Here is a 23,124-nt window from a genome sequence, read left to right as displayed (position 1 = left end):
CCCAGCAGGTGGGATACAATACAAAATCACTGTGTAAAATGAGTCAGGCACGTTAGTCATAAGTTAATTAAAATTTCTGCATCTTACCTATAATATGTAGATGATTCCCATATCATTTATTTGGCCTCGCTAATGCAGTATTTTCTGATTCCAATCATTCAGCATGCTGATGCCGCATCTCTCCAGTTGTTCGAAGGGTAGTTCCTTTACTGTCATCTATGAATTCCGTGGATGAGTTTTTCAAGTACTTCTTTGCCTTATTCCTCTCTATTGATCGTTTTCCATTCAATGTCAAGAAACTGCCTCCAGCTGGCCCTGGCTACCGGCACTCATTGCTCACTCACATTTCTAAGCAATCACTTTCATGTTTTCAATTAAGCTGTCCCTTATGCTCATCATGATGATGGACATGGCAACGGAGCCGGTTTCCTTCACATCCCTCCCAAACCTCTTTACCATGTGCCTGTAATGAACTTCAAAACACATAGGTTGCTATGGCCACCTCCTAGATCATAAATATGGCTGTTATTTCCTAGTTCGCCACCTTCTTTTTTTTAATAGACAAATGTAACCATTAAGAGGGTAAGCACACTTTCGTCTTTTTTCTATAGCCGTGCAGTAGGCAGGCTCAGTGGCACAATCAGTTCAAAGTGACATCCCTGGTGAAATACGCTGTTGTGACCCTTGAAGATGGTTCTATTCAGCCGTAAGAGCTGGACTCGCTGATCCCTGTGGTTCCCTTCCAGCTCAGCATATTTCGTGATTCTGTCCCTCCCGGCCTGTCCGGCAGTGACCCCTCGGGGCCGCTGCCCGCGGCCGTTGCCTGGTGACGGCTGCGCGTCCCCGCCGTGGCCGGGCCGAGCCATGGCGGACCCCGCCGCGCCGCCGCTCCGAGCCGCCGGCCCGCAGCCCCCGCCCGCCGCTTCCTTCCGGACCGCGCCGCGGGGCAACCCGGCGGTGGACAGCTTCGAGGCCGAGCTGCGGGGCGCCCTGGGCCTCCTGCGGCGGCTGGGAGGCGCGGGGGCGGGGGAGGCCAAGCCGTCGCATCACGACCTGCACCGCCGCGGGTAGGGGCTGTGCCGCCGCCCCTTGTTCCTGCGTCGCCGCCCGCTCTGGGAGCCGCTTGCCATTCCCCCTTCCCCTGCCTCAAACCCCCTTCCTCGGCTGCACTCCTCGTCCTTTGCTGTCTTGCTCCAGTCCAGTCCCCTCGGCCGCCCCACGGGGCTTTCCGCACCGCCTCCCCGCGGCTCTCGGGCTGCCCTTCCCGGCCCCCCCTCGCCCCTTCCGCGGTTCCTCCTTACGCTGCATCCCACGGGCTGGGCAGCACCTTTCCTTCATCTTCGCCCTGGACTGGGAGCTAGCCAGGAGTTTGTTCACCCGGTCAGCTTTACCAGCACTTTTTATTTATTTATTTATTTATTTAATTTTTTAAAACCCCTTCAAAATCTGAAGACAACCCTTTTTTTCAGAACTTCCTAGAAGTCAATGCTTTAGGGAAAAAGCACAAGGTGTTGTGGAAGTTGGCAGCCACCACTGTTGGCTCCATCAGAGTTGCCTGAGCTTGCTGGTAGGAAAATCCCTTCGTAGTGCTGGAGCAACTGGCAGAGCACCAGTGTGTGTGGCTGCATGCGAGGGTGGACGCTTGTGGGCACGTACATGCCTTTAAAAGATGTGCTTGCAGTAGAGCTACACGAGGGTAACACCACACAGTTCGTTTTGTGCATATGTCTCTGTCTGCGTTGGTATATTTTTATACACATATGTGCGGGCAAAGCATATGGCGAGTATAATAGTGCATATTTGTTTGCCTGCATACATGCATATCTGTGGGTATGCATAAATCTAGATTTTGTACTGCAGTTGAGATAGAGCAACTGGAATGGGTGTATGATTCATAGTGCTTGCATATGTCTTTTACAGACTGTGCATTTCTCATGTAGCATTTAGGTACATTGTGATATAAGAGCTCAACTGGTTCTTTTAAGATGAATAGTTAATTTTCTATTGTTATCCAAACAGTGCTCTATTCTAAATTTACAAGTCTTTAACACAAAACCCGCAAATTTCCCAGGATATCAAAAGTTCCTTCAAAAACAGCACAGGAATTAGGTTACAGGGCGGTTACCTTGTCACTTAGGTGCAGCTTCTACCCTTGCATATTTCACTCAGTAGTTTTCCTGGACGTAGTCCACAAATGACCCTTCTCTAAAGGATCTGTTTACATTTTCAGAAGGTATACAGATTCTGTAGCCTGGCATGTGTCTGAACTGGAGATCTTAATTTTCTAAGGTATCTGAATTACTAATTTGTTCGTTGTCAGATCTAGGCCTAAGGTGTATCATGCAGGTATCAGTCTCCAGGTATCTGTCTCTCAGTATCTTTTTATATTGCTTCAGCAGCTGATTTCAGTGTTTTGCAACTTTGAAGGCTTTCTATAGTTTCAGGCCTTTTTGTTTTTGCTTTAGCTGATCTGTATAATTATTTTAAAAGTTATCCTCTCTAGGCCTCCTTCGCTTCTTCAGACACCACCAAAATTGCCAATAATGAATCTTCTATGCATTCTTTGTATCTTTGGTTGGGAAATGGGCATGCTGAGTCTTCCACTTTGCAATGGATTGCCAAATTATCGGGTTTTGTAAACAAGGTCTCCAAGCCTTTCTTTACTTTACCCTTTCAAATATTTTGACCTAAGTGGACTCTGTCTTATTCAAGCTGGTATTTTGTGAATGTGACCCATAACCGTGTATAACTCAGTTGTCATGAGAGCATTTTTGCATCTGAAGAAATCTACAGTGTTCGTCATGGAGAGGAGAACTAGTGCTACCAAGGTCTTGATCCCAGAAGACACTAGTGGTGATGATCCCTGCCAAAATTCCTGGGCACTGAGAATGTTGTGTGACATGAAGCTCCCAGTAGCTCTGCATCCTCAAGCGTTCTTCATTTGTGTAGGGACAGAGATAGAAGACTGGAATTCTGGTGAATAGCATATGTTCAGGCAGCTAGCAAAGTCATGACTATTTATTTGTTATTGTGAAATTTCAGGATTGTTTCTCCCTGGCCTTTCATTGTTTGATAACTCAAAATTGGAGCATGTGCTGCTTGCAGAACCAGCCTTACTCTTGTTCCTAAAAACTTCTGAAGGTAATGGCTATTACAGATGCTTTCCTAAATGCTCTAAAGACTTTATGCTGTGTCGTTTGTCAATCTACTTTTCCTGGTCTGGGTTGAGATCAAAGTGTTCTTGTTATTCAAGGAGCAAGAAAACCAGCTTCCACATGGCAAGTATGTTCAGTTTAGAAAAATAAAATTGTCAACTTCATTCCTCCAAAGCTTTCAGCCTTTGGTGTTGATAGGTCAGCCGTAAGGCCATAATTTAGGCACTTGCAATGTTCTAATGTAAAACAAAAATTACTGAGGACCTGCCCTGGAATCACAAATCTTTTCAACCAGGAGTAGCAATCAAAAGTAATTTTTCCTCAACTAAACAAGAAGTTGTTTTACCCCATTTCTCATGGCAGCAGGGCCATAAAAACATTACCTTGAACTATGGATTTTATCTGATGTTGTATGGCTTAGCCACCCTTACTTATTGATCAGTATCAGAGAATCCTTTACTACTTGTAGTAAAGATTTTAGCCATGAGGACCTTACCCTGTGCACACTATTATGGGTGAACCGTAGGGACATTTTTTCTATTATTCATAGAATGGCTGGGAATAAGGAAATTTCACCTCTGAGCTTCAACAGCTCAGTGTTTTTTTAAGAATTCACTTGCTTAACTTGTTACTCTGATGTCCTACAGCCTGTTTAAAGGAAAGGCTGATGAGCTGTTTGGGAAGTGTCTCACTCCCCTCCTTTGTCTGTGTCAAGAAACATTGTGTCATGAACTCACTTGTGAATCAGTTTCCCCTAATCTTCCCATTGACGTTGAAAAGTCTGGTCAGATTTGTCACTACTTTGCCAAAGTAGTTTCTTACAGATTTGTTGCTCGTTTATTACTTCTAAGAATCTCATATGTTAATATGAGCATTTGAAACAAAAAATGAAGATGACCTTCACTGGGGACTTTGCAGCTGATGAGTCTTAAAGAAATGTATCAGTCTCACCTTTCCAGAGCTTTATCCACAGTCATTCTTACTGTCCTTTTTCCCCCTTCTTCCCATCCCCCTCTCCACCCCCATAATATCCATCAAATCTCTCTTTTCCTAAGCTTGTTCCTTTGATAGTTCAAGGGAACTCTGCTCAGATGCCTGACAGATTCCTTTGCTTTGGAGCCTCTTTGCAGATACTAACTAGTGTGGAATACTTCTCTCAGTATGAGAAGTCGGTAACCATCCAGCCTGTTAATTGTTATGGGTGGACCAGGAGGGACTCAGTCCCATTTGGAAGATGCCCTTCATTAAACTGGGCTATGGTTTCCTTCAAAATAATTCACCTTAAAAATGCCTTAGAGCATTTTTTTCAGATTGTTGCTTTTGGCCTAGTTTGTGCTGTTACTGCATTTTTCCTTTACGATACACCTCTAGAATGTCCTACTTATTTCTCTGCTGCTTACTTTCAAGAACTGAGAATTGTGCTGAGATGATACTTTTAGGGAAAAAAAAAGATTATGATTGTTGCAATTCTTTGTTGTAAAGATCATTTTGACAAGTTTCTTATAAAGCCATCTGTTTCACCTTGAAATGTGAAGGTGGTTTGCAGCTTTCTGTGTGGAAAAGATGTTCCTTATTGTGCCTTTTCTTATTGGGAGTGTTCTTACAAGCTGAAATGAAGAGCTGTATGAGACACTGTGAGAATGGATTCCAAGCTCCTGAGTGTCAGAAAACAGTTTAAGAAAGCGTCTTGCATTCTAGTCTACCGTACCTGTTTTAAGAGATTGAAAAGTTCCAGCAACCTCACAGCAATAAGCATAAGTTTTAGACATGACAATTTAGCTAGACGGGTGTTTTCAAATGTTAATTTCTTCAAATGTTAATTTCTGTTTATTCGGGTTTTTTTTTCCCTCATAAATTGCTATATACGAATAATTTAGCAGTTGTGGTTTCACTAGGCAGTCTTTGCTGAGGTTTCTGTACAAGTGATTTGTTAAGAGAGCAAATGTACGAGATACCTGGCATTGTGAACACTGTCAATACTGTTAATGATTTGGTAATGGTTCTTTTCTGAAAAAGTCCTAGTGCTTATTGTCAGTCTGTCTGACCGGTTATTGTTTTCCTGTTTGACTGTAGCTTTCTTTAAAAAGTGTAGTGTGGGGAAGTTGTACACATGAGGGCACTGGGCCATCGAACCACAGTCAGTAGGGACTGTAGTACTGGCATGATGTAGTCAGTGCCTCTGCAGCAGAGGCTAAGTGCTTAGTTACCATTGAGGGAAGGCTTGCTGGTTCAGCAAAATGAGTAATTTGTTACCCAAAGACATCCTTGATGGCAGCTGTGGCTAGAATAAGATAGAGGCAACAGAAGAGCATCACAACTATTGCCATAAAATCCTGTTTATTTTAACAAGTGTGTCATTTGGTTCTCTCTGAATCCTACCCCTTACAGTTTAAAATTCCTGAGCATTTCTTCTTTCATGATTCATGGTGTAACTCAAAATACCGTGAGCTCAAAATACCATAGTTCTATATAATCTATAGATTGTGTGTATATATATATATATATATACACACAATCTATAGCTCGGTTTATTCCATGGCTACTACTTCCCAAGGTTGCAGCTATCTGACATACATTGTTATTTTGGGATCTTTTTTCCTGCTCCTAACATCTGTAGTTTCCAGTCCAATAATTGCTGTGAGTTGTAGTTCATTGAGTTTAAAATATAAAATTGTTTCTTCAAACAGAACTAGCTGAAAGGTGGGACAGATTTTCCACTTGTGACCATGTTTGAACAATGCAAGGGGATTAATACTAAGACATTTTAATAAGAATTTACATGGGAGAAAATTCATCCTATTTAAAAGGTGTGATAGAAACTGGTGACAGAAATGAAACCCAGAAATGTCCTTGTCTACTTGTTAAATCCAGCTTTAACGATCACTTGTTTTGAAATATGTAGAAGTTCAAACAGATTTGAAGAAAGGAGTTTTCTCCGTTTCAAGTTTTCCTGATTTGTTTACTTGTTATGACAGATCTGCTGCCAGTTCAATCTGAAACCTTTTCTCCTGTATCTTTTTTAGAGCAAATGCTTTGTTTAACATTTGGATCAACTATAAGTCAAAAATACCAGAGTGGTATTACAATGAAAGACTTGTGCAAGTTGGTGATTCCCTTGCCCAGATCAAAGTAAGTCATATGAAACTGAAAAAGGTTCAGTCACAGTGTTTGTTTCATTATGTTTCTGTGCTACTATAATTTTTAATTGTATTTTACTGGCAGCTATTTAGAAAGTAGCTAAAACTTTTACAAAATAATTCCAGTGAGAGTTGGTGATTTGTGTCTCTCGCTTATTTTTGTAAAATTGCCCTGATTTTTTGGTATGTTTTCTGTATCTATATTTTCTATGCAGCCATTGCCTTTTTAAACACCCCAAAATTTTTCTTTAATATTTGTTTGATGTTTCAGCACAGTAGAGTATAATATCTGACTGCGCTTTTAGATACTGTTTAAGTACAAATTGGCAATGATAGAGCAGTTCTACTGACTCGACTCAGTGCTCAGTTAACCAAATGTGAACAAAAAGACAGGAGAGGAACAGAGAACAAGAACCAGAGTGCAATTACAGCTATATGTACTGGTGACGCTCCTGCATCTTGAATTATGTGTGCAATTCTGATCTCGTCAAAACATTTAGATCACAACTGAAACAAGGAGCTAGATTGTTGAAGATTGAGAGTATTTGGCAGATGTTTCACTATGTGATAACTGTATTTTTATACTCTTACTTAGTCATCTGTTACCAGCTACTGTTGGAGATGTGGTACTAGGCTTGTAACTGTTAAACTGACTCAGTAAGGCAAATGTATTCTTATAAACTATTTGTCCTTTGTGTTTTCTGGGAAAAAAATCCATCAAGACCAAGCCACTTACTGCCTCAGTGGTATTTGTGTCAGAAGATCATCTCATAAAATCTGGGGCATTCAAGGGTAGTTAGTAAACAACACTCAGAAGCAGCTCGGAGATGTAGAGTTGGAAAGCTAGTTGCAAGTAATTTCTTTTAGGTTTGAAGAAGGGTGCGTGGTCATGAGAGATACAGTTATGAAGTGAAAATACTGAAGAATTACAGAATTATAGGTTAATTTATTATAAAGGTTCAGTACTTGAAGAGCTGCTTGAGAGAATACGATTAAAGGTGTAGAGAATTAGTATCATTTAGAGTAAGGAACAGCTCCTAAATAGATGCTGTCTGTTTACTGTGATTTTGTGTTTGTAATAATCCATCAGTGGATTTTTAAACTTTTTTTCCATGAACATATTAGAAGATATTTATTTGGTCAGTATACTTCGCTGGCTTAAAGCTCTGGCTTTTTAGTTTGTCTGTATTATGGGACAGTGAAGTATGTATTTTGACTTTGTCCTTCAGTCTTCCAGATCTATTTCAGACACAGATTTTTGGTATTAGTCTTCTAAATAATTGATTTTCCTAGGAAAATTATATTTATAGGATAAAAGTTTGTGGAAGTCTATAATTTATTAGTGGAATTCTTCCATACTTTTGGAATGGTTTCTGTAACTTCTACCTATTTTTTAACATAATGAGAATAAAAAATTATGTTAAAGAAAGTTTGTATTTTTTTCACAACAAGAATATTAAATTTTAATTCTCTCCTCCCCCTCCCCCACCCTGGAAAGAAAAACAGATAGCTGACATTGTGTTTAAATTGAAATAACTTTTAGGAACTTGACTTCTGTGTTTGAAAAGCGGTTAAATGCCAATTGTCACCTGTATTCACTCTTTTTCATTCTCTGCAGCATGTCACTTTAGATTCCTTTTTTTGCCCTAGAAAAGAAGAGGGAATAATTGGAAATGTATCAAGATAGTTTGAGGGGCCATCTTTTTGAGGAACATATCTAGGGAAGCTGTTCTTTCACTATTATGTGCTTCAATTATGGAAAACAGCAATGATAAATGCTATCTGTGCTATTTGTGGAAAGTATATACGTGTGGCTACTAGGTGAGCTTTTCCACAGACCACAGGAAAGGTATGCGTATCATGGAGATGTTATGAAGTCTTATATATCATTCATTGCATTTGTGGAACCATTCTAATTGAAGGTCATGGTGTAGGTTTAGAAAAATGGAAATACAGAAATATAGAAATGCTTAAGGAAGCTTGGATAACAGTTGTTAATAGTCCCCTTATTGCCTAGACAAGTCCATTCGTGTTTTCTTCATATTTTCCTGAAGTTTTCTTAGCTTCTGGGCCCTAGGAATTGCTTGAAACTTTACGTGAAGCTTTTAGTACTTGGGAACTGCTGCTCTTCCAATGTGCACAGTAGGGTTATTTCAAACACATCAAACCCTGCTCTCTGTACTTTACATTGGCTTCCCATAGCACCACTCAGATATTTGGTCCTTGATATTCAAGGTCTTTGATGACTGGGCCCTATATTGCCTAAAAGTAATCTAGAGTTCTCACTAATGATTTCTGCTTGCTGCCTAAAAATAATCTAGAGTTCTGGGTGAAGACTTCTGCATGCAACTTCAGTCCTCTAGTGTAATGTGTTTTTCTACAGTAGAACTAAAGTTATCAATGGTGTTGAAAAAGTTGTTTTGCTGGCCAGCCTAAAACTTTGAGATGAGCTTTTTTTGGAACTCCCATTTTTAGGTGCATTTCTTTTACTTAATTTTAGAATTAAAACCAAGCTTTCATTCTATCTGTTTTTTTCCTGGAGGGCAAAAATGATAGAAACAACATGAGATGGACATTGCAAATTTTAAATGTATTACAGGAAAGATGAATGTGATGTAACACCAAGTTCTGTGATAGGTAGGGTAAAGCCCCTTTCATAAGTACCTCTCTTGACTCCTAGTTGAAAACTACTGTTTATTATTTTTTAATCTGTTTTTACATTATATAATAATTAATGATGTGTAGTCTTTAAATAATAATTATTGCATATGATTGTCAGTGGATAATCACCAACTTAGCTGTCTGTTATGCTGCTATTTTTTTAATGCCTTCTCACTTTAGATTACTTCCTATTATACATCTGCTATGTATTTTTTAGGACACACCTACATTCATGAAGTCATGTATCTGGAAATTACTTACTCCATTAGTCATCAGGCTGATCAGTACTGACTCGTTTTTTTCCCTGCCTCCCTCTCTGCCTGTATCTGCCTGTTATCTCTGGTCATACACCCATATTTTAAACTGTTTAGGAGAGAAATTACCTTTTTGTTATGTATCAGTAACTACCTTAATGGTACTCTGATCCACGGCTTTGGATTCTAAGTGTTATCACAGCCTGAATCTATGTGTTAAGTCATGCAAGTGGCCGACTGCCTGTAAATGTCCATGGGAAGTCAAAGTCTCTGTATATGGCTGCTGCTGTCACACAGCAAAGAGGATAATAGGGTCATGTGAGTTAGACTCCTCAGATGATTAAAAATCCAAGGTAAGTGTTACTATGGTGGTAGGAATTTATATTGGAAAAAAAAGTGAGTACAAGGAAATACATAAAAACTTTTTGTGATTAAACATGAAAGGATCATTTTTACAGATAGGAATTAGTTACTTTTTACTTGAGCATTTATTTAGTGTGTGTGCTAGAATTAGTGAAATTGGTGGAGAAACCTCTTTATAATCTTCGCTGTGGAAGAGGTGGTGGTGACTCGGTAAATGGCACTTCCACATCTGAGTCAGATCTGAACCATAGTCTCAGCATGATGTTAGTGGTTCAACAAGTTGCTGGGGAGCTCTATTTTGAATGAGATATAGAGCTCAATATCTGTTTGTTAACAGTTCTTAAAGACCCAGTGGCTGATTTCTTGGCTGTATGTAAGTTCCAGTTGTCACTTGTTTCATTCTTTTTAGTGCATCTTAATCTTCCTTTCTGCTTTTATAGAAAAAAAAAGGGCTTTGACAACAGAGAAACAAGAAGGAGAGAAGTGAAGATGTCTGTATGGTTTATAAAGTTCTACATTATTGAATACTTTTCTCAGAATTGTAGTGTCATTGTCATTGTTGCAAAGCTGCAGAACATTCCAGGAACCCTTTGAGTTTATTACGTTATACCGGGATCCTACTTTACAGTTGTTCTGTGATGGCTCATATTTATGAATAAAATAAACAGAAACTCACAAAAACTTGTAAGCCATTCTTTTAAGTATTTCAGCCTTTCATATGCTGAGTGTTCACACTACATTGTTCGATATTTATGTAAAACTGTAGTGTTTTACTCTCAGTTGCTCTTTCACATTGATACTTTTTTACGTAGGGATAATAAAAAATAATATGTTTTATAGAAATAGAAACATAATATACAAACTATAAAAAGAACATATTATTCATTTTCCAGGAATATAAGTTGGCACTTCTCCACTGCTATGAAAGATACCTTCAGCAATTTGTTTCTGTAAACCTTGATGATATCATGGATGATGTGCATCAATTTAAATCCACCTTTTTTCCATATGGTTTCAGAGACAAAAAGGCTGCACTTACGGTAGGTTGTGGGGTTTTTTCATTTTTTTGGTCAAAGACATTAACATATTCAAAGTAAGTAGCTTTTTTTATCCTCCCCTAGTGTGTTTCATATTAATTATATATTAACATTAACTAATTTTTATTAATCTGTTGCTATAAATTGTATTGAGATTTAATGGTCATGTGCATGATATGAACGTCTGGAGTTGAGGTATATTTTTAAGAGGCTATAAGTGCTTAATGCTTTTGTGGCATAAGCCAACCACTATCAACTTAATGTTAAAAAAGGCAGTTTTCTCTGAACTGGTTATTCTCTAACTCTTTACAGCAGTTTTTGCTCTGAAATAGTTGCTATTATCCACTGTCAGAATTAGGATATGGGCAAAATTTGATAAATGTACTGCAGCTGTAGACATTTCTGTACTGTATGATCTAAGAACTAGGCAGAGTGCAAGACAATTAAAACACTGTCCTGTAATTTGTACCATTAACGCACAAAAATGCTACAGGTAAAAAAGCTCATGATAGTAAGCAAAGCAGCATTGCATTACTCCATGTAGCTTATTTGCTTGCTATGAACAAAAAATACAGAATGCTGGATAGTTCTGTAACTGCTTTAAGCTCTAGGAAGCTGAGTGACCTCAAGAGTGTGTTGGAACCCCTTTTTGTTAATTGCTTGTTGAGGTAGGGACTTGCAGTATATCTTCTGTTATCTGTGGAGGAAAGTGTTTCAGCAGATATAGGGGGAATGCTAAAAACATGTTAGATTTTACCATAAGCAGTTTTTTGCTGAGAAGGTCTATGTTCATACATAGTGGATATTTCAAATTAGCTAATGCAAGTTACTCTGTGATCAAGAGCAATGAACAGAAACAGTAAGCATCTCCTGTGTATTGAGGTAATCAAATTCATATTCCTCTAGTCAGAATGCAAAGAGGTGTTTAGAGAAGAGAAAAAAGTAGACAGTTTGCTTAAAAGCTAGGAGCAGATGTCATGATAGAAGAGATACTCTGTTTGTATAATTTTTTTGTTTTTCGGTTCAGCTTCCTAGAAAGAATATGATGAAAGACTATGTTAATCCATTTTTAAAAAATGTTTTGTAAACACATTTGAAGTTCCAGAGATGCTTTCTTCTGTTTCCTGTATGTCTGCCTAGACCTTGAACCAACTTTAGTGCCAAATGTTATCATGAGTCTATACTAAATGCCTGTTCTATAAGTTTAGAGACTGAGATATCCATAAATTTTCAGATATGGAATCTAATTTGACAATGATCCTTAAAATTGGAAATGGAAAATGATAATGTGTCAAATGATTACATCTAAAGGCTTTAGAGGTAATTTTTTTTTGGCCAGGTTTCTGCAGCTAGCTTTTGGTTTTTAGTATAACACTAAGAAAATCATTGAAATGGAGTTTCAGGGCTCGAAACTTTCAGCTTCAGTTAATTAACTGCAAAAAAAATATTATTAGGTTAGTAATCTTCTGAGAGGTTGATGGGTACTGACTGGCCGTGTCTCACTTAGCTCATTTTCTCACATGTTGGTTTGTTCAGATGACGCTGTACTCCAGACAATACTGTGATCATGTTAGGTTAGGTATTACAAGGAAGAGAGGGACCAATCCATATGTAGAAGAGAAAAATAACAGATGAGAGTGAGAAATAAGATATTGGTGATACAGATGGAGAAGTCCAGAAAAGTTAAGACTTGCCTTAGTTTATGGATACATCTACGGAGAAGCCAAGAGTTAAAGCCAGATTGTTTGAATAGCAGTTTAGTACCTCATTCTCCCTACACTCCTTTCAGCAGCCCTAGTGCACTATGTGCATTTTCATCCTGTGACACAGTGGAAACTGATTCAGGCTAATGGTACAGCAACCCTAAAGCTTTAGCACTTTCTCTGTATTCTAATGCTCATTTCAATGTCATGCTGATTTTTTTTCTGATATGCTTGATCTTTTCCAACTCACCATTTCATTGTACTTTGATGATGTGAACTGACATATGCTTGTATTTTAATTAATTTTATATATGTTTCTGTTTGTTTTAGTTCCATGCTTTGCAAGCAAGAAATGTTTGCATTTATCAGATGGTTTGCAGCAGAGACAGAAATCTCCAGAATCAAGAGTCCCTGCAGACTTGTTTAGATGTCTTGACCTCGTTACGGCTCACTATGCAAGTGGCTCTACCTTGGGAGAATTTGTGTTGGCTTATCTACAATGGTACATCATTTTGCTAAGCAAAGCTGTGGAGGGAAACTTCTGTACATGTTCTTTAAGGTCAACCAAATGGTCATGAATAAATCTCTAGTTAGCCTTCTAGTTAGTCTTCACTCACATTAGGGTTTTTTTTTTTGGTGTTGTTGTGGGAGTTATTTTTGTGTTTTGTTTGTTTGTTTGTTTTTCTAAAAGAAGGGACTTTAAGATTGAAGTTTCTACATAGTGTGCCTTTTCAGGTGAACTGTTGTAAAAGCAACAGCTTTTTTATCATAACTGTTTACAGTGTACTAATAAAAAGAAATCTAACAGCACAGTAAGGGCATTTTTTGAGTGAATCCTGATTAACAAAAACACCCTCAAGATTTTTTTATCAATAAATGTTTGTGTTTATGAGTTTTTTTGGTTTTGGGTTTGTTTTGGTTTTTTTAAAGTGGATTATAGGTCTAAGAGTAGAAAGTGATTGCCTGCCGTTATGTATTTGTATTTTCTAAAGTACCTTGAAGGCTACAGTTAGTAATAAAACTATTTTAAAAATACCATATGAAATTTAAGAATTTTAATCTCTATATAAGCCTTTAATGTGCTACTTGTAAATGCTTGAATTAGGAAAAAGGTGAGGAAAGAATGGAACTTCTGCAGACTAGATAGAAAGAGAATGATGTATCAAGATTTTCATTTCAGGAACAACAACAGTATATTTTTGCTTTGAAGTGCAATGTTATTTAGTCCAAAGTCAAAATGCTGTTATGGATGTGTTATGAATTGACTATGGTCAATTGTTGCAATATAAATTGAGGAGATAATATGATTTAATTTCATTTTAAAAAATTTACTTTCTCTGAGCTATAATTTGTCAAAATTCTTATCCTTCTGTTTTGCTGAGACTGCCTTCGCCATCCCTACTTTTGAGATGTGTGTTTTATTGTCTGTTTCTATGGGAGAAGAATTAAAGTATATTCACTTGCCATTTTTACATCCTACTACCTGTATGCAAGACAGGCCTATGTACCTATCCTAGCCAATAATCTGCTCTAATTAGAACTAGGCAGGAACTCAGATTTTCCTGAGTTCCTGAGCATTTTTCTGCAATTTCAAACAATAGATTTTGTGCCTCATTACACATTTGACTGACAAAAAGAAATCTTCATAGTGCTTGCTCCATTCCAGCTTATTGGCATAATAACACCCTTCTAGCTATGACAGTTGACACTGTGATGCCTCCTGCTGCCACAGGTGTCCCTTTCTGAACATTCATACAGACAGAAGAATAGGCTTTTTTCCCCCCCAGAACTGCAGTGTCTTTTATACTTCTTAGACTGATTTTTGAAAAGCAATTTTATGACATAGCTTAAGTTAAGTAAATTTTTGACAGGTTTTTATTTGTAAGTCACTTTGATGCTCTTGAAAACTCAACTTGCTATCAATTTTCTTCATGTCACTTATCATACTTAATATCATGTAATAGTGGTGTTGTCTGCCAGGCCACTGCCATGACAGACTAAAAGAATCATGTAAGGTAAGGTCTGTGAGGAGAGGTAGTATTTTGTTTTAAAGACCCTGGCATTTGGGGATGAAAAGATTTTTCTCTCCGTCAGTTACTTAATAAAAATTTGATACAATACATTTTTAACATTTCATTCTTTTATTGTACTACTTCATTATGTAGGTATTTTTGATGCTAATGTCACCAGAGAATTTAATGGCTTCATCTTCTCTAATTGAAAAGTTTTTATAGAAAAATCATTAGTTTATTTTTGGTTGGTTTTTTTTTTAATGAAAAATCAATAGTTTCTTTTTCTCTGGAAATAACAACCTGGACAATAAGAAAAGGTTTCAGTTGGTTAACATAACAAAATTTCATGTAGGATGATAGAATTTATCAGTTTTTTTAATTTATTTTAATTTATTTTTGCAGGTACTGTTTATATTTACACCATATGCAGACATTTGATGACGATAGGTCAGTCTGCTAAGGTATGGCAAAATAAATTAAAAGCCTTGAAAAATTTACAGAAGTTTGGAAAATGCACCTGTATTTTGCATAACACTGTGCCCTGATGTCTCTGTTTCATCATCATTGCCAAGAGTACTGCTTGGTCACAAGGAAATAAAATGTCTAGATTGCAAAGTGGCCGATTTCTAAGCCCTCATGCCTTCAGGAGTCTGCTCCTTCCTCAGCTGTCGAATGGAGCTCGGAGTAATGTCTTGCTGGACACTTAGATGGCATGTGTTAAGCTATTTGAGAGGATTCTAGGTGCTTTGTTTTGGATAACTGTGCCGTGCCCCAGGAACTGGTCTTTTGTTTCCTAAAATGCGGAAATGTACTGACACCTGGTGGCTGGGTTTTTTAGTTGAAAATAGTTGATAAAAACTACCTGGGCTTTCCCTCCTGCCTTTTTCTTTTTGACTGAATGTAATTTTTGTTTGTCTTAGCTTTACTCTTTTCACCTAGATCTTGAACAGAATATGATTCAGCCTTAACACAGTATATTTCCTTATATGTTGATTATATTAATCTCTCACTGAGCAGGAAAGATTTTTTCTCTTTGAACATCTTTTATTGAAATGAGAAGTGATTAAGCACCTCCTTTAACCTCCTTTATATTCAGGTTCCTACTATACAGGAAGCAAATGAGTTGATCGCAGATATTTCAGATTCTTTAAATTTAGACTAAAAGAAAATCTGTATATTGACTTAATTTAGGACTATGGTTGTGCACATTTTATATACCTCAGGGAACAGCTGATACAAAGAAAATAATAAAGAGAAGATATTGTTCAATCAATTTAGTAGGATTAATTCTTAAAATAAGACTGTTGATCTTAAAATGAGACTGAGACTATGTTGCTCCACCAGTTAAGAGCCGAAAGTCTAAGTTCCATGGTTATAAATTAATCTAAGCCCAGGCTGTCACCAAAGACAGACTCCATTGCAGCCCAAATAAGCTTGCTGATCTTGTTGAAAAGTGATCACTAGAGCTGCCAGAAGGGAGAGGGATAACTGTCAAGGGAAGAGCAGAGGAGAGAAAAGGGTGGGACCTCTGACTGGTGGCAAGGCTATCGTGAACTGGAGTGGTTAAGGTAGTTTGGAGGCTAAAATATAACGCTTGACCACAGTTTCAGATGGAAAAAAGCAACACTATGTAGGAAGTATGCTTGAAGTTAATAAAAATGTTAAAAATAATACAGTTTCTGTGATTCCCCCTGCCCCCCCCCCCCCCCCTTAATTTGTCCTACCAGGTGAGGATAAGTCCTTGTATCTGTCCTTTAGTAGTAGGAAGTATATTTATGTAGGTTAAAATGCATTCATTTTGAAAATGAATTTCTTCAACACAGGTTCTGGAGTACTTACTGTGGGCCAGTATATGCATGGAATCATCCATTCCACTCTTATCTGTACATTATTTGACATGGAGAGCCACCTTATATACTGCAGTTTCTCAGTGTTATTTTGATTGTCAAGCCAGCATTCATGGAGAGGTACCCCAATTTACCTTATGTAGCATTTCAGATGCAATCAAATGAGAAATATTTATTTCAATATTCCTGCTTATTATCAGATTGTATGCATTTAGAGTTCTGCCAATATTCCAAATTTTAACTGCAAAGTGGAGTTGTGTTTCCACATGTAAATGAGTATATCAACTCAAAGTTAAATGCAATAGTACTTTGTAATATACTCACAGTCACAGACTTCTAGCATTAAGCAGTGGCCAGCTCTAAAATTAAATACCAACATTCAGAATATGAACACAGAGTACCAATTTTTGTTTTTTAATTCTTTGGACAGGTATTTGCTCGCCGTGGTCTGGTTAAAATTGATGAACTGAAGCAATTAGAAAATATCAGTTCTTCCCCAGAAAAGTCAGAGAGGAGAAAGATTTTTAAAGAGGCCACTCTAAAGGTATCATCCTACAATTTATTATAAACAGGTAGAGTAGTTACAGTCTCTATGAACAGAACACATAACATAGTTATTTACTTACTTTTTTCTTTGTGTCAGATGTCAGTAATGATTTTCAAAAGAGCAGTATATGAATCCAGAAGAAAGTCGAAAAGCTCTCAACGTGACTCAAGAGTTAGCCCAAAAGAAGCACTGCATGTAAGTCTAACATTTTGTATAATCCTTCTCTTTATTTACTGTTTGCATGTGATGAATATGTGATATAATTCTTCTAAATACACATGGTGCTATACACAAGCAGAAAGTTTTACTTTTTCAGCTTCATAGTTAGCAGAATTTATTAATAAAACTCAGAACAAACTCAAAAGAGGGGAAGATGTAGTAATTACTACTTTAGAAAATTACGAGGAGAGATCTGCTTAGCTTTAAACTACATGGCCTTAATACTCTCACTCAAAATTTCTATTGTATTATTTTTGAAGTAAAATGCCATGCAGTGGGGCATCTCGTTGCTATGAAATTATTACCCTTCTTAAGTAGTGTATCCTCTTAGCATAAGGCTTTGCTGTGCCTTTGAAGCATGAAATTAACAACAATATATTTTACAGTATGTTATTTTCTGTTTTAAACGTGTACTTACTTTCTGATGGAGAACTGTTTTGAAAGAAATTTTGCTCTGTTGTAAGTCAGTTTAGATGTCACCAGGCTTAAATTATCTTTTCTTACTTAGTTGCCATGGCCTCGCACTATTACTGAACGGCTGCTGGTGGAAATGTTTGATGGTGCTGCAGCTCAGTTCCTTGCCATCCTGGAAGCACTCTCTGATAGTAGCAGGAATGTCTTGCACCCTCATCCACCTGTTCCCGATGAAATTGAAATTCGTGATGTCATTTCAGAGCTGTTTTTTGCAGGCCTAGAAATCCTCTCGGGTAACAGCTTAAAGAAGCAAAAAGGAGGAGGTGAGGAGCCTGGACCTCTGTTTTATTTTATTTTTTTCTATTAAAAAATATCTTGCCTGAAGGCATATATTTCGTTTATAACAATAGCACCTGTAAACACAGGTAATCTTTCTTATCTTCATGATGTGTGAGATAAAAATTGGGGTTGATTCTGTGGTCTGTTATATCAGTAAAAATCTGCAGTAGTTTATGCATATATTTTCTAAGTAAACTGGGGTTCACTTTCTTTGTAGCAGCCTTTACAGTGCTGCACCTTGCATTTATGGCTAAAGCAGTGTTCTTAGTACACCAGTGTTTTTACTATTGCTGAGCAGTGGTTGCACAGCATCAAGGCTGTCTATCCAACCCTCCTTTGCCCTAAGGCCAGCAGGTTGGGGGTAGGCAGGAGGCTGGCAGAGGACATAGCTGGCACAGCTGACCTGTACTCACCAAGTGTCAGTTCCATAAAACATCGTGTTCAGCAGTAACACCTGTGGCTAAGGGAGAGGATGGGGGCACTTCCCAACCAACTGCTACACATCCTAAAACCCTGCTTTACAGAAGGTGACTGAATATCTGCCCATCTATGGGAAATAGTGAATAAATCCCCTTTTTCACTTCACTTGCAGTCATACCTTTGTTTTCTCATTAAACTGTATTTTATCTCAACCCATGAGCTTTCCATCTTATTTTTTCCCCATCCTGTTGTGGAGTGGGAGTGAGAGAGCAGCTGGGTGGGGGTCTAGGAGCCAGATAAGGTCAAATAGTATGGTGTTTGATGGTTTTGGTTTTGTTTGGTGTTGTTATTGTTTGTGGTTTTTTTTTCCAAAAAATAACTTATAGATTTAAAAACTTGAGAAAAACTCTGGACTAGATGGTTCTGACCACACCTTTCTTGCTGGGCTCTGGGCTGCATATAGCCGTAGGTATAGAATATTTTTGTCATTTTGTCAAGAATTTATAGAGACTAAATACCCTTCAGAATGATATTTTCTTTATATGATTACTAGCTAATTAGAATGTAACAAATCAAAGACATTATAAATTGATTTAATGAGTTGTCTGTATTGAAGGTGTAGCAAGGAGTGGCACCAGTCATTTTGGTAACATTAATCCATCATCAACCCTTCTGCAGTTGATAGTAACAGGTAAGCTAGCTTTGAATTTCAAAATATTCTGTACCCAGTGATGCAAATGTTCAGTAAGCAGAATTAATTTTCATGTTAGAAGTAGTTGTATGCATAAAGGGACTGCAAAATGGTGTCCACCATTGGAGTGGTTCTGTGCAGGGCCAGGAGCTGGACTTTGATGATCCCTTGTGGTTCCCTTCCCTTCCAACTCAGGATATTCTGTGATTCTATGAGATATGTTTGTTTACACACGTAATATTAAGATATTCAGAAGGGATTATGTACATATATCATTACAGTTTTCTTAACACAAGAATTATTTAAATAACATGCAGTAATATATGGACATCGTAATCACATACTGTTCAGCATATAAGTTCCTCTAGGTAGGTTAATGCCCCTCAACAATAGTTGAAAGGCCAAATTCTGCAATGATTTCCTGGTACCTTCTTACTGAAGAGAAGTGGGATGCAGTAACACAAAGATTGTTGAGATCCTTGGACCAATCGTTGTGCTGCTTTGGAAATCACAACTAAGTTACATTACTAAGTTAATACTGCTAACATCTTTAGCTGAGTGACCATGTGCCCAGGGGATATGATAGTGACTGTGGCATATTGCTAGGACTGCAGAACACTGCTGAATAAATATATTAGCTGAGATATTTGCTTGGAGCTCTAAGGACCATGAAGTCCCTTTTCTGCCTTGCTGGGGTTTGGATAAACTTGAAGATTGAGAAAATAGGCTCCCTATATATATATGAACATTTTCTGACGCATAATGAGAAATGTTTAACTATCTTGAAAGAAATTTTATGTGTTTCTGTGTAAATTTTAATCTAAATTTCTGGCAATAAGGGTCATTATGGGGTGGTCCCAGATTTAAACTCTTCCTGCAACAGAAAGGAGGAGTTCCTTGGAATTCTGTAGAGTTACATTAGTACCAATAATAGTACAGCCTCTTTGGAATGTAACAGGACATTGTGATATGGTTAAGTGGGCATGGTGGTATTTGGTTAAAAGTTGGACTTGATGGTCTTGGAGGTCTCTTCAAACCTTTATGATTCTGATTGCAGATACATCATTAAAGTAGCATGTAAGCGTAGACATTATCATGAAATAATAAAGCTGTCATTTCTTGTAGAGCTATGAAAGCGTCCTTCAAGAATATGCTGATTGTTCAAAACGTGGAATTTTATCTTTGTATTTATCAATACCCAAATTATTAAATTAAATTAAATTAAACTTTAAATAAACTTCTGAATATATATATAAAAGAGAGAAAATATTTTTGTCATCACTGCAGGAGAAAAGGGGGTGTCTGGAGATGCTGCTGTGAAATTCATAAAATTAGCTTTCAGCTATGAAGAATGGGAAGTGTTTGATTCTGCTATTCAACTTGTTGTTAATTTTCTTCAGGTAATCTGGATGCTTTTTAGACATTCTTTATTTAGTCTCTTTTTATGAGGGTAAGTATTCAAAGTACATATTTTAAAGACCAGTTTCTGTGGTTTTTTTCCTCTCAATTAGGCTCAAGATGACCCAACATGGAAGAAAGCTGAAATGGAGCTCAAACTTCTTACGTTGATGCAACCTTTACTATTTCCAGGAAAATCTGAATGTGTTTCTTCTGTTAGTGAAGATAATAGCAAAGAAGCTAGCACACCCCAGGGTTCTGAAAAGACACAAACATTTAGAGGTGAGTGTTACTCAGTTATAGTTGTGTTTGAATTTAAAATATTTTTGCAGCAAGAGATTTTGTTAATTATTTAAAAACTATGTAATATGGTGCATGCAGTATTCTATGATGAAAACTAGCAATTGAGAAACTGCCACCGATCAAATTTTGTCCATTTTTCACTTGTCAAAATATGACTATACAAGTCTCCTCCAGTGTGAAATGCATGATGGATGTTAAACATGCATCAAGTTATAAGCAAAGATATAAAACAAATAGATGTTTTCAGAAAAAAAGGGTTTTTTCCTGTTCTTATACTTGATTTATGCAAAATTTCTCTCCATAGAAGCAAGAAAAACTTGTTAGAGTAACTGCAGTTTAATTCTATGACAATCAAAAAACCCTGCAAATTTCTTGAAAACTTTCTATTACCTAAAAATAGAAATGCTCACTTTTCACAGAAGTGAGTAAACTTGGGAATATCTGTCCCTGCTGTATTTACTGTTTCTTAGACCACATTATCTGCTGGCATATTTTAGTAAGTCAGTTCACTCAGATGTTTTCAAACATAGGTTTGTAATTAGATATAATGTCTTGCCTGTCCTTTTCTTTCTTTTTTATAAACATTGAATGTAGAGGGTTCCTTAAAGCATGGAGAGCCTTATAACGATCTTACCATTTTGGCAACAACAGTGTTTTCCTGTGTTTCCACATCTCAGCAGGTAATAACAGAATTAGAGATGTTTCTTTTAAGTGTATCACTTAATTTGTGATTAGTGCATATAATTGAGGACCAAAGGAATCAGTTGCATGATTAACAATCTGTAAGAATATAAAAAAATGAAAAAATGTACATACAAAATTTAATCAATTTGTTATTAAAAAATGGTTTAATTTTCTAAAATTGGTGCTAGGTAATCAGGGTACTTAAAAATGTTTAATACATATTAAATCTATTTGGAAGACTGTAGAGCTGATTGCATGTTTCCGCTTATCAAGCAGAGATCAAATTTCTTGACGTATGTTAGATTTAGGTAGGCAAATACACTCAGCTATAGAAAACATTTCTGCAATATTTGTAGAAATGGGAGCAGTTACCCTAAGGAATTACGTCTTTATAGCAGCAGTATGTCTGCAATTTAAGGTTAATTCTCACTGCAAAAAATGCAAAAGAAGCAGCAACAACAACAAAACCAGTGAGAGTGGGACTCTCTGTGCTGAGGAATTAATCCCATTATACCTCTGATTGTTTATTCCCACTTATATATTACATTCTGAAACTGAGATTTCCCCTTAATGTGCTACTGGGAGGGAAAAACCTAGTGTTGTATATATACATGTATATATAATGTCTCCATTGAAATAGTTTGTGATCCAAAAGTCTAATGAAAAATTTTCCTTAGAAAAAACCTGTTCTGCTAACATGGCATATGTCTTAACTGCAAAATTTATATTAGATATAAGTTGAATATTTACATAATGTGAATACAATTAGGGCACACACATTTTTAGCATTAGGGTAGTATATTCAGTCAAAATGTGTTGCCTGTGAGGTAGCTGTACCTTTAGATAGCATGATTTGTCAGTTTTCTAACACGACTTCTGTATCATGGAGGCAGTTACCTAGATTTAAACTCTTCTGGTTCTTCTACACTTTCCCACAAATCTCTTTGATACCTAATCTGTCCTTACTCTCTGATCAGAATGTGTTTTACATGGTGTAGATGGCCTCTATTGCCTTTTAAAATGTGTTAATTACTAGGGTAATTGAATAGATTTGAATTTCTTAATTATTCTCTTCACAGGATGCAGGTGTTGTTTAACATTTCTTTCAGTTGTTAGATATTTCACTCCAAGCTTTTTTTCTAGTTCTTTAAGTTGTTCTTCACTGCTCCATCATCTGAGATGCACCAACAACCCATGGAAGTACTCTCTCAATGCAAAATAAAACTATTAATTTAGATTTTCTTCTGCAAATATTTAAATACTGTAATTAAAAAAAAAGGAAAGTTTCTCCAGAATGTGTTGATTATTATAACATTTCACAGATAATTTGCTTTCTTGTGTAATTTTCATTTCACTTCTTTCCTTGTCTGTGTTACTTTTAAGTGCTTGTCATAAAAAAGAGAAATAAAGCCCCCAAACCTCTAAATCCACTTGTATTGTTGTGAGAAGAAAAGCTTGTGTGGTCTACCAGAATTACTTTTTAAAAATATTTCTTAAGCTTTCAAGACGTTGTCAAAATGTTGTCATTCCTTGGAAGAAAATTACATATGATAATGGTTTATTTACTTATGTTGAAAAATGTTGAGACTCTTGATATACTGGGTTATTTGTGTGTTTGTATGCTTACCTGTTTCCACAATTATATTGTTTTTTTCTTTCCAGAATGTCCATCCTGACAAAGAAATACTTTTTGATGTAATAATGTGTTTGTGGCAGAAGTGTAAAATGGAACTTCAGCAAATCCAAACAAGTGGAAGTGACTACTTAGAATATATCCACAAATACAAAGCTTACCAAGTACTCCTTCATTATAATGTATTTCTCTTAATATGAATGCAGTCTATTATAGTTAAGCCAAGATAAAATACTGGTATCCAGCCTAAGTACATTTTCTTGTGGTGAAATGCAGGTAGTCTTCTTCACTGAAAATAGGAATTGTA

At 36.9% G+C, this 23,124-nt stretch overlaps 1 protein-coding gene across 5 annotated transcripts in view; it reads left to right on the top strand.

Annotated features, from left to right (window-relative positions):
- The first annotated feature begins 864 nt into the window (after positions 1-864).
- The window catches only part of CFAP54 (cilia and flagella associated protein 54), a 107,387-nt gene continuing 85,127 nt past the window's right edge, over positions 865-23,124 (top strand). For all 5 annotated transcript variants that reach the window (XM_027662868.1, XM_027662890.1, XM_027662883.1 and 2 more), the window contains exons 1-14: positions 865-1,067; positions 6,179-6,284; positions 10,464-10,610; positions 12,641-12,812; positions 14,725-14,783; positions 16,146-16,289; positions 16,600-16,713; positions 16,813-16,911; positions 17,444-17,672; positions 18,725-18,799; positions 20,087-20,199; positions 20,311-20,479; positions 21,095-21,180; positions 22,847-22,981. In XM_027662868.1, coding sequence (XP_027518669.1) covers positions 865-1,067; positions 6,179-6,284; positions 10,464-10,610; positions 12,641-12,812; positions 14,725-14,783; positions 16,146-16,289; positions 16,600-16,713; positions 16,813-16,911; positions 17,444-17,672; positions 18,725-18,799; positions 20,087-20,199; positions 20,311-20,479; positions 21,095-21,180; positions 22,847-22,981 — 1,851 coding nt within the window. The remainder of the gene's footprint in view (positions 1,068-6,178; positions 6,285-10,463; positions 10,611-12,640; positions 12,813-14,724; positions 14,784-16,145; positions 16,290-16,599; positions 16,714-16,812; positions 16,912-17,443; positions 17,673-18,724; positions 18,800-20,086; positions 20,200-20,310; positions 20,480-21,094; positions 21,181-22,846; positions 22,982-23,124) is intronic.

The sequence above is a fragment of the Corapipo altera genome, unplaced genomic scaffold (assembly GCF_003945725.1).
Source record: "Corapipo altera isolate COAL_440 unplaced genomic scaffold, ASM394572v1 1, whole genome shotgun sequence".
Taxonomy (NCBI): Eukaryota; Metazoa; Chordata; class Aves; order Passeriformes; family Pipridae; genus Corapipo; species Corapipo altera.
Note: the sequence above shows the minus strand (reverse complement) of the source record. Positions and strands in the feature narration are given on the sequence as shown.